The sequence below is a fragment of the Podarcis bocagei genome, assembly GCF_964188305.1.
Source record: "Podarcis bocagei genome assembly, chromosome: 1".
NCBI lineage: Eukaryota > Metazoa > Chordata > Lepidosauria > Squamata > Lacertidae > Podarcis > Podarcis bocagei.
The window spans coordinates 129,950,818-129,970,141 of NC_138125.1; the positions used below are offsets into that span (position 1 = coordinate 129,950,818).

The 19,324-nt window shown below is 46.7% G+C and overlaps 1 protein-coding gene across 2 annotated transcripts in view; it reads right to left on the reverse strand.

Moving 5' to 3' along the window:
* The window catches only part of PLCL1 (phospholipase C like 1 (inactive)), a 196,897-nt gene that overhangs the window by 26,457 nt on the left and 151,116 nt on the right, over window positions 1-19,324 (reverse strand). For both annotated transcript variants that reach the window (XM_081201730.1, XM_081201729.1), the window contains exons 3-4: window positions 11,295-11,498; window positions 5,746-5,821 (exon numbers count right to left, since the gene is read on the reverse strand). In XM_081201730.1, coding sequence (XP_081057856.1) covers window positions 5,746-5,821; window positions 11,295-11,498 — 280 coding nt within the window. The remainder of the gene's footprint in view (window positions 1-5,745; window positions 5,822-11,294; window positions 11,499-19,324) is intronic.

Consider the following 19,324-nt stretch of genomic DNA (forward strand, 5'->3'; position numbering starts at 1 on the left):
GACTGTTACTGAGGTTTGTGCTGCTTTAACTAGATTACTTCTAAAATCAATTTAATTAAGCTGATGATACTTTCTAATTGAGGTAATCTCTAAAACAGATGACATGCGCGCACACACTCACAGAAGGAGTAAGGCTTTGGGTCATCTAGATACAACAGGCAGAACAAATCATTCACCACTTCGGTTTGACAGTTGGCTCCCTACCCCCAAGTGAGAATCTTTGTTGTCAGATTCAAAAGCAGAGCTAAGAGATGCTCACAGAAAAAATTACCGTATTTTTTGCTCTATAAGAGCACTTTTTCCCTCCTAAAAAGTAAGGGGAAATGTGTGTGCATCTTATGGAGCGAATGCAGGCTGCGCAGCTATCCCAGAAGCCAGAACAGCAAGAGGGATTGCTGCTTTCGCTGCACAGCGATCCCTCTTGCTGTTCTGGCTTCTGAGATTCAGAATATTTTTTTTCTTGTTTTCCTCCTCCAAAAACTAGGTGCGTCTTATGGTCTGGTGCGTCTTATAGAGCGAAAAATGCAGTACTTAGCCTGCTTGGCTCATACTACAGTAACACCATGGTTTGCCGTATTTAAATACCAATATGGTTTCAAAAAATTATTTAACCAGTCTGTGCTAAGGAAAACTCCTCCTGTCCTTAAGACTTCAGCAAATGCCTTCTGCAGTTGCAGAGGGAAGGTACCTTAGTCCCACCCTGGGACCTTCAAGTGAAGAGTGGGCTATAAACATTTCAAATGAATGAATAGTATTGCTTGTGACCTAAGGCATTGGCTGTGAGGCTGAGGGATTAGAGCAGGCATCCCCCAAACTCGGCCCTCCAGCTGTTTTGGGACTACAACTCCCATCATCCCTAGCTAACAGGATCACTGGTCAGGGATGATGGGAATTGTAGTCCCAAAACAGCTGGAGGGCCACGTTTGGGGATGCCTGGATTAGAGAGCAATCCACAGAACCCTTTGGATTTTCCTCTATAACTCAAGATGCATGAAGTGAATGTGTACTACACCAGCTGTTAAACGTCAATCAGACTGCTATCCCACCCACCAAATTTATTATTCATTTATGAATCGCATTTAACACATGTCTCAAGGCGATTTTCATTCATATCATAAAAACGGAGAAAATTGTTTCAAAAACAATACAAACACATACACACACAAAAAAACCCTGAAAAGAGGTTTAGAAACAATGAAAATAAACACATTTTCTTCCAGCTGGAAAAATATCCAATTAAATTGGTTTTATTCTTATGATGCTCATATGTTTGAAATTTATGGATCACACAGCCGACCTTGTCTATTTTTTCTTCTTACAATCAATGATTTTGACAATGAAACTTTAAACAAATTGAATAAGGCGCTGTGATATGGATAGGATGCTTTAAAGCCGGAAGATGTTCTCTCTAGGATATCATACTTTGAGATTATAAGATGTTCTATGAGCTACTGTATAATATTATTGTGCACATGTTTCATTTTGGACTGCTGTTATTCTTGAATACAAGCATCAATACACACTTCCCCAAGACAGATCATATAGCCTACATCGTCTTGTGCTCTGCTTTGCTCCAGGGGTTTTGAGTCTGGAGCAAGAAGATAAACTTGTATGGGAGATGTAGGTTATGAGCTGCCCTGGGAAAGTTTGCACTGATGGCCATATTACGGCAGGGGTGGGGAACTGAATCCCGACAAAGAGCTGGATCCAGAACTGGCCCACCATGCGCAAGTGGAGCTTGTGCTTATGAAAAACCGCAGGCTGTTCATCTCAGCGTAATCAAAAGTCACCCCCTTCCAGAAAGAATATCATACGTCAAAGAATATCACACTTCAGGATGTATGGAGTTTACTGGAAGTGATTTTGATGCTTTCCTTTTTAAATTTGCCCGGAACTTGTGGCATTAGTTAAAAGCCTTGCTCTGTAAGCCCTCCCATTTGTAGACAAAGTGACAACCACCATAACCATTTACCAATCCTAGGATGCCTGTGTGACAAAAGTAATCCCGCACCCTGCCCACTTATTTTATGACTGTATTTTCTGCCATCATAAAAAGCTGTACCTTTCCGGACAATTAGTTCAATGCAAGGATAATGGATCAAACAGCCATAGTTAAATGCTCCCGTCTCATTGATTTCAGTGAAAGAGACCTTAGCGCATGCTTGTAGGGAAGGCGGGGGCTTAAAATGCACAGCTTAAGTAGCTGCTTTTACACACTCGGATACTATTTCAGAGGTTTTTCCTCCTGCACAACACAGTAGTACTTGGGGCACCGCTGTTCTCCCGGCTTCGGAGAGCAGCCCATCGCTTGCACTTCCCAGAGCGAGAAGGGGAACAGGGAGGTGTTGAGCAATGGCAAGAGTATCAGATTGGCTCGGCCATGCCATGCCAGCACAGTCCTGAGCCCTCCATGCCACTTCCCCTCTGCTAAATTCCAGAGATGTGATGTGTTCTGAAACAAGGAGCGCAGTGCTGGTCCTCCACTACACCACCACATGGTTCTGTAAGTTACCACAGGAGCCCTGGGGGTATGGAAGCACTCGTGCCACCTTTCATGATGTGGAAAAACCTGCCCTGCCATTTTCCGAACGTTCCTTTTTAAACTCCTTTGGCATTTAATTTCTTGAATCCTCTGTGTCCCCTCTCAGTATTACAGACCATATCTGACCTGTTCAATGAGAGTGGGGCAGTGCTATGAATGGACAATCCCATGGGCATTCTGGTTGGTCACTGTGAGAAGACGATGTTGGACTAGCTTCCCAATAACAGCCTCCCCTATTATTATTATTATTATTATTATTATTATTATTATTATTATTATTATTATTATTATTATAGTGATACCTCGGGTTACATATGCTTCAGGTTACATACGCTTCAGGTTACAGACTCTGCTAGCCCAGAATAGTACCTCGGGTTAATAACTTTGCTTCAGGATGAGAACAGAAATCGTGCTCCAGCAGCGCGGCAGCATTAGCTAAAGTGGTGCTTCAAGTTAAACAGTTTCAGGTTAAGAACGGACCTCCAGAACGAATTAAGTACTTAACCCGAGGTACCATGGAATAATTATTTGAATGTATACACCACCCTGTACCCGGAGGTCTCAGGGCAGTTCACAGAAAAGATCAACATAAAAACAACTATATATATATATATATATATATATGCAGGTTTTGGTGTTTTCGGGTATCTTCCCGTGTAAGAGTTGGGGTGTCTAGGCGACGTTTCGACGAGGTCTCACTCGTCATCTTCAGGCTGGTGCTTTCGGCTTCTTGTTACTAGAACAGAGCAGGATCTCAGTGTTTGAGTTCCTATAAATACTGTTGAGGGGGTGTGGTGTATAGCCTCCAACGTTCTGGGCAGAGAGGAAGTTCCCAGGTTATTGTGCCTTTTCTTCTTTTGTTCATTAATTACTTGAGGGATATCTTGAGTGATTTCTTGAGTGATATTCTGAGTACCACTTAGGAGGGTCATTAGGTGTGGATTAGTTGCTAAAGCTTTCGTGTCTTGACCTCTTGAGCTTGTGAAGAGTTTTTCTGAGTTTTTCTGAGAAGAGTTTTTCTGAGAAGATGGCTGTACTGCACTTAGTTGTGCTCTGGCTTGGCTTCGTGTATAGGGGCGAGCTGTGGTTTTGTGCCCTGTGCCAGCCAGATCTGTGTAGGGATTGCAGGGGGGTGCAGCATCCGGAGGTGCCACTATGGTTTGGCTACTGGATGGTATCTGTAATTTATCTGTGGAGAGGGTCTGGGTTTGGGTCTGGTGTGGTTGATTGGAGATGGCGTTCTGTGTGCCTCTGGTTCTGGTGTCGGTTTTTGTGGGGAGGGCTAATTTCCAGATGTCTGGCAGGCGGGACGTGTCGTCACGCTTGTTCATGTTGTGAGGGTGTTTCTCTATCTCGATGGCTTCCATGATTATTCTCTTGTGGTGATGTTCCATGTTAAAGAGCAATTTGGAATCTGCAAAATTAATTTCGTGTCCTGTTTCTTTCATGTGTTGGTAAAGAGAGGAAGTTTTTTCTTCTTTTTTGACGGCATTCTTGTGTTCTGCGATACGTGCATTTATTCGTCTGTTTGTTTGTCCAATGTACGTGGCTGGGCAGACTTTGCAGGGTATTTCATAGACCCCTTGGTTTTCTAACTGGATTTTATCTTTTGGGTTTCTGAGGATATTGGCTATTTTTTGGTTGGTGCAAAAGGCTGTTTTGATATTGTGTTTATGGAGGATTTTGCTAATTTTATCTGTGGTGCCCTTGATATAAGGAAGGAGGGCCATGCCATTGTTTTCTTCTGTGTCTTGGTTTTTGGGGGGTGTTTGCTCTTTAACATGGAACATCACCACAAGAGAATAATCATGGAAGCCATCGAGATAGAGAAACACCCTCACAACATGAACAAGCGTGACGACACGTCCCGCCTGCCAGACATCTGGAAATTAGCCCTCCCCACAAAAACCGACACCAGAACCAGAGGCACACAGAACGCCATCTCCAATCAACCACACCAGACCCAAACCCAGACCCTCTCCACAGATAAATTACAGATACCATCCAGTAGCCAAACCATAGTGGCACCTCCGGATGCTGCACCCCCCTGCAATCCCTACACAGATCTGGCTGGCACAGGGCACAAAACCACAGCTCGCCCCTATACACGAAGCCAAGCCAGAGCACAACTAAGTGCAGTACAGCCATCTTCTCAGAAAAACTCTTCTCAGAAAAACTCAGAAAAACTCTTCACAAGCTCAAGAGGTCAAGACACGAAAGCTTTAGCAACTAATCCACACCTAATGACCCTCCTAAGTGGTGCTCAGAATATCACTCAAGAAATCACTCAAGATATCCCTCAAGTAATTAATGAACAAAAGAAGAAAAGGCACAATAACCTGGGAACTTCCTCTCTGCCCAGAACGTTGGAGGCTATACACCACACCCCCTCAACAGTATTTATAGGAACTCAAACACTGAGATCCTGCTCTGTTCTAGTAACAAGAAGCCGAAAGCACCAGCCTGAAGATGACGAGTGAGACCTCGTCGAAACGTCGCCTAGACACCCCAACTCTTACACGGGAAGATACCCGAAAACACCAAAACCTGCATTCCTGTACCCGTGAAAATCTACGAAAGCATATATATATATATATATATATATATATATATATATATATATTCAAAATAAAAACAACAACCCAATAACACCCCCCAAAAGAGCAGCATTTTAAAAGGCTATAGGGTGTCAATCAGATCAACCAAAGGCCTGGTTAAAAAGGAACGTTTTTCCTGGCACCTAAAGGTGTATAATGAAGGTGCCAGGCAAACTTCCCTGGGGAGAGCATTCCACAGACGGGGAGCCACTGCAGAGAAGGCCCCGTTCTCGTGTTGCCATCCTCTGAACCTCTCGAGGAGGAGGCACATAAAGGAGGGCCTTAGAATATGATCTCAGGGTCCAGGGAGGTTCATATGGAAAGAGGTGGTCCTTGAGGTATTGCGGTCCTGAGCCATTTAAGGCTTTATAGGTCAAAACCAGCACTTTGAATTGGGCCCCGAAACTAATTGATAGCCAGTGCAGTTGAACCCTAATCTTTGGACTACAACTCCCACCAGTCCTCATCAGCACAACCCTGCTCCCACCTCCTGCAGCAAGGAGGGATATTGTATCCTTAATGGGCAAGAGCTAGAATGGAAAAATATTTGGGATGATTATTGCCAAGGAAGTCTCTTGAGTATATTTAAAACTGAAAGAAGGTTACCTGCTTTCTGGCACTGAACTATCTTGTCGTAAACAGCATCTGACGTTTCTATAAGGAATCTGCTTTCTTGAATCATCTGTCAGGGAAAATAAAACAAGAAAAGTTGCTTTTATTAGCTTTGCCTCTCAGGCCAGAATCCCTATGTCGAAAAGCCCTTATTCATTCACTCCTCTAAAACGCTCCCCATTTTGTAACAGAAAAAAATGATAAGGGAGATTCAATGAACAGTTTATGTCAATTAGGCATTATCTTGACAGGCAGGGGGAAATGCAAGATACAATGTCAGGAGGAAATGAAGGCAGGAGACAGACAATTACAAGCTTAAGGACATCAATGCCTTGGGCACTTCCAAATGAGCAAAGCTGTCTCTCCAGTTGCAATCATGCACATACTGAACTTTGGAGTTGTTTCACTGAAATCAGCAGGACTTCCACGTGAACCTCCATGGTGTTCAGCAATCAACTGCATCTTATCTCATTCATGATGCTGCCAAATGTGTCATCCAACTGTTAGGTGACGCATTTGTGAGCATCAAGTGCAAGGTAAGAGTCTTTGTTGTTTAGTCATTTAGTTGTGTCCGACTCTTCGTGACCCCATGGACCAGAACACGCCAGGCACTCCTGTCTTCCATTGCCTCCCGCAGTTTGGTCAGACTCATGTTTGTAGCTTCGAGAACACTGTCCAACCATCTCGTCCTCTGTCGTCCCCTTCTCCTTGTGCCCTCCAAGGTAAGAGTCTAGGGCCCACTATTTCCCATTCCCGCACAATGGCTGAGGAATAAGGAGAGAGCCGACATGATGCTGTTTCCACTCAGCTCTCATTTAAAAGCAGGGACAACTGTGATTTTTATCACTGAGAAGACCCGGAGTGCAGAGCCTCCAAAGAATTAATCATAGGTAAAGTTTTAAAAAAAATCAAGCTTCACAGTACAGTGGTGCCCCGCAAGACGAATGCCTCGCAAGACGAAAAACCCGCTAGACGAAAGGGTTTTCCGTTTTTCGATGCGCTTCGCAAGACGAATTTCCCTATGGGCTTGCTTCGCAAGACGAAAACGTCTTGCGAGTCTTGCGAATTTTTTCGTTTTTCCGCCCCTTTTTCTAAGCTGCTAAGCCGCTAATAGCCTTTTAGCCGCTAAGCCGCTAAGCCTTTAATAACCGCTAAACCAGTAATAGCGCTAATCCGCTAAGCCGCTAATAGGGTGGCTTCGCAAGACGAAAAAACCGCTAGACGAAGAGACTCGCGGAACGGATTATTTTCGTCTTCCGAGGCACCACTGTACTTCATGGGGGAGGGGGAGTCATGCTACACTTTGACTCCTTTTTAAATAATGCTGAATGGAAGCACCGGTACTGAGTTTGCACGGTGGGGAGGCAGAAGATCTCAAATAACTGTGAATACCAAAAAACAAAACAAAAGTAACCCTTAAAGAATGTTTATTAAATTATGCAGTTAATGGGAGGGAAAGTGGACAGTGCACTCCTTTAAACATCTAAAAGGCATCCCCAATTCTTGCTTAGTGACATTCCATGCAAACACAACCCAGCAGGCATCAAAGCAAAAGCAATGTGCATTGTGTGAAGTTTTACAACCCAAACCCCAACACTTTCATAATGAGGAACTTTTACCCAGAGCAGACCTACTGAAAGGTTTTTCTGTGGCACCCAAAAGTTGACTACATACCTGTGTGTGTGTGTGTGTGTGTGTGTGTGTGTGTGTGTGTGTGTGTGTGGCTTATAGATAAATATAGATATAGATGATATAGATATAGATATAGATCGCCGAAGAATTGATGATTTTGAATTATGGTGCTGGAGGAGACTCTTGAGAGTCCCATGGACTGCAAGAAGATCAAACCTCTCCATTCTGAAGGAAATCAGCCCTGAGTGCTCACTGGAAGGACAGATCCTGAAGCTGAGACTCCAATACTTTGGCCACCTCATGAGAAGAGAAGACTCCCTGGAAAAGACCCTGATGTTGGGAAAGATGGAGGGCACAAGGAGAAGGGGACAACAGAGGACGAGATGGTTGGACGGTGTTCTCGAAACTACCAGCATGAGTTTGACCAAACTGCAGGAGGCAGTGGAAGACAGGAGTGCCAGGTGTGCTCTGGTCCATGGGGTCACAAAGAGTCGGACACAACTAAACGACTAAACAACAACATACATATACATATAGACTCTCTCTCTCCCTTTACAGGGTGGCATTCAATGTCACACTAATTTGATTGTTACATCACTGCAAGCATTTCTGCTTGCCAGACAAAACAATCTCCCTAGTACAGGGGGTAGAAGGAGAGGGGGGAAGCCCCATTAGGCTATCTTTCACTAGTGCACTGTGTTAGTTGAATCCGGCCCATATATTTATTTATTGATTACTCCCACATACCCCTTGATGTGATTCTGTGATGTCGAAAGGTTTTTGTGACCCCCCCACCTCACCAATAATGTGTCCCTCTAAAAAATACCATACCCAACTTTCACACTTTGGCCCCCAAAAGGTGGCCCTCACTCCAAAAAAGATTTGCCGCACCTGCACTAGACCATTTAATCCAATGGTCTGTCGGCAAGACTGTATATGGGATTATTAAATAAAAACAAAGATCAGTTTACAGTTCAAGCATTTTGACTTAAGGTGACTTGTATATCCAGTTCTAAAGGCGGCATGGCAGCCATCAGTTGTGGGGCATATAGTTGTCAAGAGAAAGAAAAATGAGAATCAGACAAATGCTCTTTGTCTCTTTATACGGGATAAAGCCAATAAAACAAGCAGTTAATTGTTAGAAAGATAATTACTAAGGGTCTCTGAGCAACTGCATCTGCTTTGTGTGAAATATCGGTGCATTTCATGCACCACTGAACACACACTGCCACGTAGACGAATTTCCTTCAAAAATGTATTCACATGACTACTTTACAAATACACGCAAATCTCAATCATTCAGAAAGTGTATTATAATGTATTTAATGAGAAAGTACACACACACACACACACACACACACACACACACACACACTTGCAGTCCAATCCAATAGGAGTTTTGCTCAGAAACAAAACCAATTTCTGTTGGTGTGGTTTACTTTCAAGCAAATACATCATTAGGCTACAGTTCTCTACATGCTATTTACAAGTCAGTCGACCCCACTGAACAATATGGGGCTAACTTCTGACTTAACCTGCACTGAATCAAGCTGCAAGATCCGTGGGTCACTGATTTTAAAGGACACCTGTTAAAAGATTTACACCCTAACCCAGGTATCAATACCATCATTTCCATATTCAGGTACATGTCTCTTAAATTCAGGAATCCGGATTATTGGGTTGTTCTTGTTTTTATTTTGATTATGTATTTTCTGTTTTTATATTGTGATTTTGTCCTGTGAATCACCCTGAGATCTGTGGATATAGGATGGTATACAAATCTTAATAATAATATTATTCCCCAGCCACTCTGGGCGGATTCCAACAAAGATTAAAAATACATTAAAATGTCACACATTAAAAACTTCCCTAAACAGGACTGCCTTAAGTTGTCTTCTGAATGTCAGGTAATTTATCTCTTTGACATCTCATGGGAGGGCATTCCCCAGGGTGGGCGCCACTACCGAGAAGGCCCTCTTCCTGGTTCCCTGTAGCTTTGCTTCTCGCAGTGAGGGAACCGCCAGAAGGCCCTCGGCGCTGGACCTCAGTAATAATACCCACTAAAATCCTACCATATACCGTAGTTTTCGCTCCATAACACGCATTTTTTTCCTCCTAGAAAGTAAGGGGAAATGTCTGTGCATGTTACGGAGCGAATGCTTCCCTCCTCCGTGGTTTCCAGCGGGAGAAGAGCCGCTGAATGGGGAGGAGAGAGGGACAGAGTGCCTGCTTCTTTAAAGGAGCAAAGCGAGAGGGGAGAGGAGTGTAAGCGGCTCCTGTCCAGCAGGCTCCTTTAAAGCAAGCAGGCTCTCTGTCCCTCCAGCAAAGTTTTTCAGCTCGCTAAGGAGGGAGAGAAGCAGAGCCTGCTCCATGCGTGCTCCTTGTCCCTTGAGTCCTTTTCCTTCCCTCCCCACTTAAAACGTGGTTACAAAGCACAGATCCACATGGATCCTCAGGATTTTTGCACTGGGTCACCCCAAATTCACCATCAGATCACATAGCATGTCCATGGCTACAGTTTGCACCAAAAAAATCACGCACCCACTGTTACCTGGGGCTGCAGTGGTGCAAAAACATGGTTACAAACATGGATCCACATGGATCCTCAGGATTTTTGCATTGGGCTACCCCAAACTCACCGTCAGATCACATGTCTGTGGCCACAGCATGAACCACAAAAATCATACATCCAGTGTTTCATTTAGAATATTTTTTTCTTGTTTTCCTCCTCTAAAAACTACATGCGTGTTATGGTTGGGTGCGTATTATTGAGCAAAAAATACGGTACTGGCTCAAGTTCCTAAGCCTAAGAACTACACAGCTAACCTCAAGAGCCAGTGCGAGCCAGTGGCAAGTTGGGGGCTCCGCAAAACGGCTTGGCTGAGGTGAGGGCAGCCATGCTCTCCTCAGCCAAGCAGTTTATAGAAAAGGAGGGAGGAACAAGCTGTATCGAAGCCTGGCTGATGCAGCTAGATTCTCACTCTGTGCTGGCATGAGGGGCAGACTGCGATAGTGGTTTCACTCAGCGGTATATCGCTGATGAAACCGCCGCAGCTCTGAGTCCCTCTGTCTCCAGCAGCCGGCTGCAGGCGCTGGGGGGACTCAAGAGCGGTAACGGTTTCACTAGCGATATACCACTGAGTGAAACCACCATCACGGTCTGCCCCTCATACCGGTCCTGGGCGATATATCAATATATCATCCAGGCCTACTCCCCAGGGAGAGTCGCATGTCGCCACCATTGAATACCTTTTTTAGCATCAGGCAAAAACATTTCTTTTCTGCTAGGCCTTTCCCTTTTAATTACCCGTGGCCTCCTTCAGTGAGCGGGACCTTTTAGTCCTGCCTTTTGAAAAGATGAATGTGTTTTAGATTTTCCTCTTTTTTATTATTATTATCCTGGTTAAATTTATGTTTAATTGATTTATTGTTGTAAGTCACTTTGAGTTTGTTTTGTTAAAAAAGTGATTAATAAGTTCAATTAATTAATTAACTAATTATGCTATCTTCTCACACATCTATTGCCCCATTTGTGTACTAACATGGTTATCTGGCGCTTCTAGCAACTGGGGGAGGAAATACTTATTTCCAAGTGGAAAACATTAAATCCATTTTGTATCCTACAATATATAACAGGACAGATACCAGTACAGACCAGTGGTTGTCAAGAGGCTACTCTATCCTTTTGGGGAAAGGTAGAAGATGCTACACAGAGAAAGGTATTGATCTTCTTAAAAGGCTTGGTGCTGATGTTTATTTTTACATAAATTCGTTATAAACAAACAAATAAAGTTGAGTTTGGGGAAACACAAGGCATAAGCCAATATGAAAATCTCCGAGAAACAAAGGTGGCTCATGTTATTTCCAATATAAACCAGATAACAACAACAACCAAAAAAACCACACCATACCAGGTCGTATGCCGCTAGAACCTTCTTCTGCACATCCGTCAATGTCCCCAAAGGTTCTAGGTAGGGGAAGTTGTCTTTCATACAGAGGGCCACTGAGGGAACATTGTCGCTGTTCATAAGGCGTGAGGACAAGGTCAAAATGCATTGCTTCAGATTGGTAATTGGTGGGAGTCCACAAAGTTCTTTAAGAGACACAATTGCATTCTGTTGAGAAAATAAAAGCATCAGTTTATACTTACGGCAGGGAATCATTCCAATTTATTTTATAGAGCTAACTGTGACTGTAATGAGGAACACTGGACTCTTTAGAACAGCGATGGCCAACTTTTTTGGCCTGAGGATTACACTGAAGGTTCACCACCTATTTGAGGACTGTCAGGGAACTGCCATCAGAGCATCAGGTGGTGGAGGGACTCAGGCAGGATGAAAGAGACTCAACTGCTGAAGCAGGGACCAGCAGGGGGAGGAGTGGGTCTCTGAGGGAATGCGAGCAGGAGGGAGGGCTCAGGGAGGCTTCCAGCGAAAACAGTGGGGAGGTATCGGAGTCTCCCATAGGGAGACCCATACCTCGCAGGAAACTGTCACGCCGTGAGTCCAGGAGACGCGTTTCCGTTAAGGAACTTCTTTGTTGGAAACGCTTCCGCAGACAGCCACTGTCGGACTCTACTAGTGACTAGAGCAGACATGTCTGAGGAGCTCCGTCACACACGGAGGTTTGTGGGGGCGCACAAACTCTGAGGGAGCACGTTTTCACGCACAAGCAGCTAATCAAACCCTCACAGCAGTCCGACAGTCTTTGTACGCTGCCTGTGCAAGAGAAGGCATCATGAGCGAACCAACCGGAACCGGAGGAGCAGGGGCTGGAGCTGGTCCAAGCTTGGAAGATAGATACCGAGCGTTGGAGGTTCAACTGGCCCTGCAGACGGCGAGGCTGGAGGAGAGAAGGGCTCAGGATGCAGACAAGAAGGGGAGAGCCACTCAATTCCCCAGAAAGGTACCAGGATTGGTGCAGAAATTTGGGGGGGACCCCAAGGACTACCATGCTTTTAGGACAGAGATGCAATATGCCCTTAATGTGCAGTTCGATGAGTTCCCTGATGAGGAATCGCGAGTTGCTTTTGTAATTGGGCATCTTGAGAAAGGGGCTAGAGACTGGGTGCGACCCCTAATGGCAACGCACAATGACATACTAAAGGACACAATGAAGTTCTTTCGTGCAATGGATATCATGTTTTCCAGCGATATTGAGGAAGGGGTGGTGCGCAGACAGCTAATGGCTTGTAAGCAGGGGAGTCGATCTGTCCGTGAATATTGGACTGAGTTTACCATGCTGATTCACAGACTGAGTTGGGATTTATCGGCGGCACCCGTTCAAATGCTATTTGAAGAAGGTCTTTCTTCGGGGGTGAAAGACGAGCTGGCACGGAGCCCCAGTCTATGGATCAGCTGACCAAATCTGCGCTGACCATAGGAGCGCGGCAGGAGGCAAGAGCCTTGGAGAGGCGGGAAGGGAGAGGGGAACGTTGGAAGGAGTTCCGCATTCCAGACATTCCTGAGCCAGCTTTCCCGCCGGCAGAGCCGATGGAAATCGGAACAGCGCGCGCGCGCGCATTTTCAAAAACCAGCGAGGGAGCTAAGAAGGAGGGAAAGGGCCCCCGGAAATGCTATCTCTGCCAACAGCCAGGCCACTTTGCCAGAGTCTGCCCCCAGAGGAAGGAATGGCAAGGGATGGTGGGAGCTGTTGAGGGGGGAGAAGAAGGGGGAGCGGAGCAGGTAAAAGCCAACGCCTGGTTGCCACAATTGGGGCACTGCAGCCAGGCCAAAGAGCAGTGAAAGTGCCCGTGCCAGAAGCTCCTCGACCTGCTCTAGTGATTGAAGTGTCGCTAGAGCTGCAGAATGGGCACCCCCTAAAAATAAAGGCGCTATTGGACTCAGGCAGCTCCTGCAATTTTATGAGCAAGGAGTTTGTTGCTGAACACCAGATACAGACCATCCCTTTAAGCAACCCCCTGCAGGTGACCACGATTGATGGCAGGGAGTTGTTGGGAGGAGGAGTCCGCTTGCAGACTGTCCCAATGATAATGAGGGTGGCAAGGCACACAGAACTGATAGCGTTTAATGTGGCCACCCTGGGAGGCGCTCCCATTATTTTGGGAATGAGCTGGCTAGCTCTACATGATCCGCTGGTTGGCTGGCATCAAAGAGTGGTGTCCTTTGGTTCAGCACATTGCCTAGAACACTGCAAAGGGGAGAAGGGTTCAGTAGGGGCCCAAGCCACCCTAGCAGGGACTAAAGTAATGGGAAAGGTGAAGGTACCACCACAGTATGCAGATCTCAGCGACGTGTTCAGCGAGAAGGAAGCTGACCAACTACCACCTCATAGACCCTTTGATTGTCAGATCAATTTACTCCCTGGAGCACAGCTTCCCGTGGGCAAGTTGTATGCCATGTCAGACAGGGAAATGCAGGAGTTGCGAGGGTTCATTGACAAGAACCTGAAGAGAGGCTTCATCAGAGAGTCCAAAGCAGCAGGGGGGAGCCCAGTGTTCTTTGTGGACAAAAAAAATGCGGACAAGCCGAGACTTGTATGTGATTTTAGGCGGCTGAATGCAGTGACTGAACCGGTGGCGTTCCCTATGCCCAGAATTGATGATATTTTGACCATGGTGAGGAAGGGAAAGATTTTCACAAAGCTGGATCTAAGGGGGGCGTACAACCTGATACGCATAAGGAAAGGGGATGAATGGAAAACCACCATGTTTACCCCTTTGGGGGCGTTTGAATACCTCGTTATGCCATTTGGATTACAAGCAGGCTCCGCGTGTTTTCAATCTTTTATGAACCACGTGCTGGGCCCTTTGCTCTACAAGAATTGCGTTGCCTTTCTTGATGATGTGTTGGTGTATTCTGAGAATGAGGAGCAACATGTGAGAGACGTCAGAGAAGTGTTGAGCAGACTGCAAGCCAACAGGCTGTGGGTCAAACTGGAGAAGTGTCGGTTCCATACCAAGGAGGTGGAGTTCCTGGGGTACCGCCTGTCAGACAAGGGATTGGCCATGGATCCCGGCAAGGTACAGGCAGTGCTGGAATGGAAAACACCCAAAACCAAGAAGGATGTGCAGAGGTTCCTAGGGTTTGGAAACTTTTATCGTAAGTTCATCCGCAACTTCGCCCATCTGACGGCGCCCATCACAGACTGTCTCAGCAGTAAGAAGAAGTTTGTATGGACGGCGGAGGCGGGGCGAGCGTTTGAGGAACTGAAAAGGGCCTTCGCCTCTGAAGAACAACTTCTGCATGTGGATTTACGAAAGAAGCTAAGGGTTGAAACAGACGCATCTGACAGAGCCATAGGGGCGGTGCTTCTTCTGCAGCCGGGGAAGGAGGAGTCGGAGTGGCGTCCGTGTGCCTTCTTCTCGCGGAAGCTGAACAAATCCGAGAGGAACTACACGGTGTACGACCGAGAACTGCTTGCTATTCATGAGGCGTTCCGGAGATGGAGGCATCTGCTAGTTGGTGCACAACATAAAGTGCAAGTGTGCACGGACCATAAAAATCTAGAGTACTGGAGAACGGCGCGAGTGCTCAACCAAAGGCAGTTGAGATGGGCCCAAGAGTTCTCCAAATTTAACTTTGAGATTTGTTATGTGCCAGGCCCAGAGAATGTTAGGGCGGACGCTCTCTCACGCAAGCCTGAATATTTGGAGGGGGAGGGAGCACCCGAAGAAACCCATATCATTCCAGAGGACCGCTGGGTGTGTGGGGCGACTTTGGTGGGGCAAAGGGAATTGGTAGAGGGTACGGTGCAGGATGCATACGCCCAGGGGAAACTCAGGGATCTCAGAGGGGAGGAAGACAAACCCGGTGGTTTTGAGGAGAGAAATGGGGCATTGTATTATAAGGGAGCGTTATATATACCTGAAGGGGAATTGAGGGAGAAAGTACTCAAGCAGCTGCACGATAGCCCCACAGCAGGGCACTTTGGGCAACACAAAACCATGTGGCTGGTTACCAGGGAATTTTGGTGGCCCAAGGTCAGGGAAGATGTGCGGGAGTATGTGAGAGGGTGTGAACAATGCCAAAGAGCCAAGGGGGAGAGGCAGGCGCCGGCTGGTTTATTAGAACCACTGCCCACACCTGAGAGACCGTGGGAAGCAGTGGCAATAGATTTCATGACTGATCTGCCAAGGTCTAGAGGGAAAACAGCCATCATGGTTGTAGTAGACCTGTTAACTAAAATGGCCCACTTCATAGCCTGCTCACATGCGGTTACAGCAGAAGAAACCGCCAAATTGTTTGTAGAGAATGTGTTTAGGTTGCATGGCGCCCCCTTGAGGGTGGTTTCAGACCGAGGGAAACAATTTACTTCCAGGTTCTGGAGGAAGCTCATGAGCTTACTGCATGTAGAGGTTAATTTCTCGACGGCCCGTCATCCTGAAACCAACGGGCAGGCGGAAAGAGCAAATGGGGTTCTCCAACAATATTTGAGGTGTTATGTTAATGACAGAGAGAATGATTGGGTGGAGAAGCTGGCGTTGGCAGAATTTGCCTACAACAATGCAGAGAACGTGTCCACGGGGATGAGCCCCTTTTTGGCTAATCACGGGTGCCATCCCAGAGCCTTCCCAGGGGGGGAGGGGGAGAACTGGAGCGTTCCAGCTGCAGAACAGTTCGTGGAAGAAATGGAAGCGATCCATCGCCAGCTCCAACTCAACTTAAACAGGGCTAAGGAGGAATATAAGAGGCAAGCAGACAAAAACAGAAGGGAAGGTGAAAGCATCAGGGTGGGGGACCAGGTGTGGCTGTCAACCCAAGGGTTGCCATTCAAAGGAGGTTGTAAGAAATTAAGACCCAAAAGGCTGGGTCCGTTTGAAGTCATACAGCAGGTCAATCCAGTGGCTTTCAGGCTCCGGTTACCGAACCACATGAAGCTGCACCCAGTTTTTCACAGGTCGTTGCTGTCACCGTATAGAGGAGACAGTGAGGGGAGGGTCACTAGGGGACCAGCAATGGAGGAGAAGGAACACAGCTACCATGTAGCGGAGATCCTCGATTCCAGGTGGAAGGGAGATCAAGTAGAGTATTTGGTAATGTGGGAAGGGGAACCGGAGTCGGAAAACACCTGGGTTAGGGCAGAGGATGTCAATGACGAGGTTTTAATAGAGACTTTTCATCAGAGGTTCCCACGTAAACCTCAGCCTGTAGCGAGGTTCCGAAGGGAATACTTTGCCACCACCGACGAGGAAGAGGAGTTGGAGGGGTTCCCAGATTCTGAAGAGGAGGAGGATTCAGCTGGCCAGGACGACGATCGATGGAGAGAATTGTTCGAGACGTCAGAAGATGAGGAAGATTCGTTTCGGGGTTTTAGCCCTTCACCTCCCAGGGGGGAGGAATTGGGAGGGGGTGAGGGGGGCCCTGGAGGGGAGGTGGATGTCAGGGAACTGCCATCAGAGCATCAGGTGGTGGAGGGACTCAGGCAGGATGAAAGAGACTCAACTGCTGAAGCAGGGACCAGCAGGGGGAGGAGTGGGTCTCTGAGGGAATGCGAGCAGGAGGGAGGGCTCAGGGAGGCTTCCAGCGAAAACAGTGGGGAGGTATCGGAGTCTCCCATAGGGAGACCCATACCTCGCAGGAAACTGTCACGCCGTGAGTCCAGGAGACGCGTTTCCGTTAAGGAACTTCTTTGTTGGAAACGCTTCCGCAGACAGCCACTGTCGGACTCTACTAGTGACTAGAGCAGACATGTCTGAGGAGCTCCGTCACACACGGAGGTTTGTGGGGGCGCACAAACTCTGAGGGAGCACGTTTTCACGCACAAGCAGCTAATCAAACCCTCACAAGGACTGTATGCTAGTGGTGGGTGTGTCAGAAGCGGATTTAGAGCAGCACAACTGGTTCTCCCACACAGGCACCTAATCTAATGCCTCCGACCCAAAACTTAGTAACCACTTGCTTTGAGAAGGAGGCATGAGGGCTCTGACAGGGTCCTAGAGTCCACCCACCTCTTTCCCAAAGCCTAGTTAGTGCTTGCCCAGTTTTGGGAAGGACGCAGGGAGGGCTCCAGAACGGTGCCAGAGCCTCGTGCCTTCTTCCCAAAAACCAGCACCTCACTCACCCAGTTTTGGGAAGGTGGCACAAGGGCTGGGGGGGGGCATCAAATTTTGTACATCACAGCAGCTTCATAAGCTTCCCATGGAAGTGTATTTCTGTAAATACGTGACGTGGTTCTTAGAGACAGGGCTGATGCCAGGTTTGAGGGGACCTGCTATGGTGTCCTAGTGAGCCCTACCCCCATACTCTGCTGAGTGGGGCAGCAACATGCTACCCAGCTTGCCAAAAGAATGCCAGGTGAGAAACTGCCATCTTAATTTCCCCAGGAAGCCTCTCAGTCCGACATCAGAGCCCCAGAGGCATTCCAGGGAAATGAAAATCACAGCGGTTGCAACTTAATCACTTGGTGCTTCTCTTTTGAATGCTGGAAACTTTTTAAACAGGAAGCCATAAGCAGGAGCTGAGGGGCCTCTGAGAACCAGGGGCTCCACCATTTCTGTAAACTTATCAGATGCTGATTTCAAGCCTGCTTAGGGATCTCGAGAAGATTTCAAGGCTTAATTTTCTTCAAGAACATGCAATAGACTGAGCTCTATTTTATTCTATTTTTATCAGCATTCAAGTTTGCTTTTTTTCTTAATGAACTGTCTCCTAAAATGTGTGCTCATATAAATGAGCCTTAAAATATTTCTCTTGTGTTTCTTTTTAAGCCAAAAATAGAAAGGTATCTGCTTGATTTTCCTGAAATACTCAAAACTAGAGTCAGGGTGTATTTAATGTCTCACTGAATAGTAATGTGTGCCCGGTATTTTTAACCTATATTTTCAGGCTATAGTTAAAGGCAGAAGACTTGTCAGCATTCAATAAAGGACGCAAGCTTCCATCGTGGCACAGCTGCATCCTCTGACTGACACATTGCATAAGGAGTCAGTTTACAAGTCAAACCAGAAGACTACATACACAAATGAAAACCAATTTTCCGTTTTACGCAGGCATTAAGGAAACCTGGGGGACTCAGGTGGCGCTGTGGTCTAAACCACTGAGCATCTTGGGCTTGCCGATCAGAAGGTTGGCAGTTCAAATCCCCGCAACAGGGTGAGCTCCTGTTGCTCGGTCCCAGCTCCTGCCACCCTAGCAGTTCGAAAGCACGTCAAAGTGCAAGTATATAAATAGGTACTGCTCCAGCGGGAAGGTAAATGGTGTTTCCATGCGCAGTTCTGGTTTTGTTGTTCCGTTGCACCAGAAGCGGCTTAGTCATGCTGGCCACATGACCCAGAAAACTGTCTGCGGACAAATGACGGCTCCCTCGGCCTGTAAAGCGAGATGAGTGCCGCAACCCCAGAGTCGTCTGCGACTGGACTTAACTGTCAGGGGTCCTTTACCTTTTAAGGAAACCTGGGATATATACACCTTGGTATGCTAGCACCCAAGAAGCCTATAGGAGAAGCCATTTATTTCCTTCAGGGAACTCTTCCAGAAAGCGGGACATTATATATGCCCTATCAGTTCCTTTTCATGCACTGAGAAAGATAGCTCCAAAAAAGCACTGAGGAAAAGAGGTGCAACTCCCTCCCAGATCTAGCTCACCCCTACTGGGCATGGAGCCACAACACTAGCTTCCTGGAAGTGGGGTTGCTTCCACTTACCAGGAGAGAAAGAGGCGAGTTTCCCCAGCACTGTATCCATTTTGCCTCTTAATCCCTCCCCCCATAAGCAGCAGCACCCCACTCCCAGGAAGCAAGGGAATGAACAAACCAATCAAACGTTCAACATTACAGCAGTAGACTCTCTCCCAAGCACAAGGAAACTGAAGGATGCTGTGTGATGCAGTATGAACCTTGTAGCAACCTAATTTAAATTATTATCCATTACACATGTGTTTAGTCGCCGCCTAAACCTCTTTGGCTGCCACAAACCATTTTGTTGCTTATCAAGTTCAGCAGTAGCAGTACAAAGAGAGTATCAAGTTCAGCAGTAGCAGT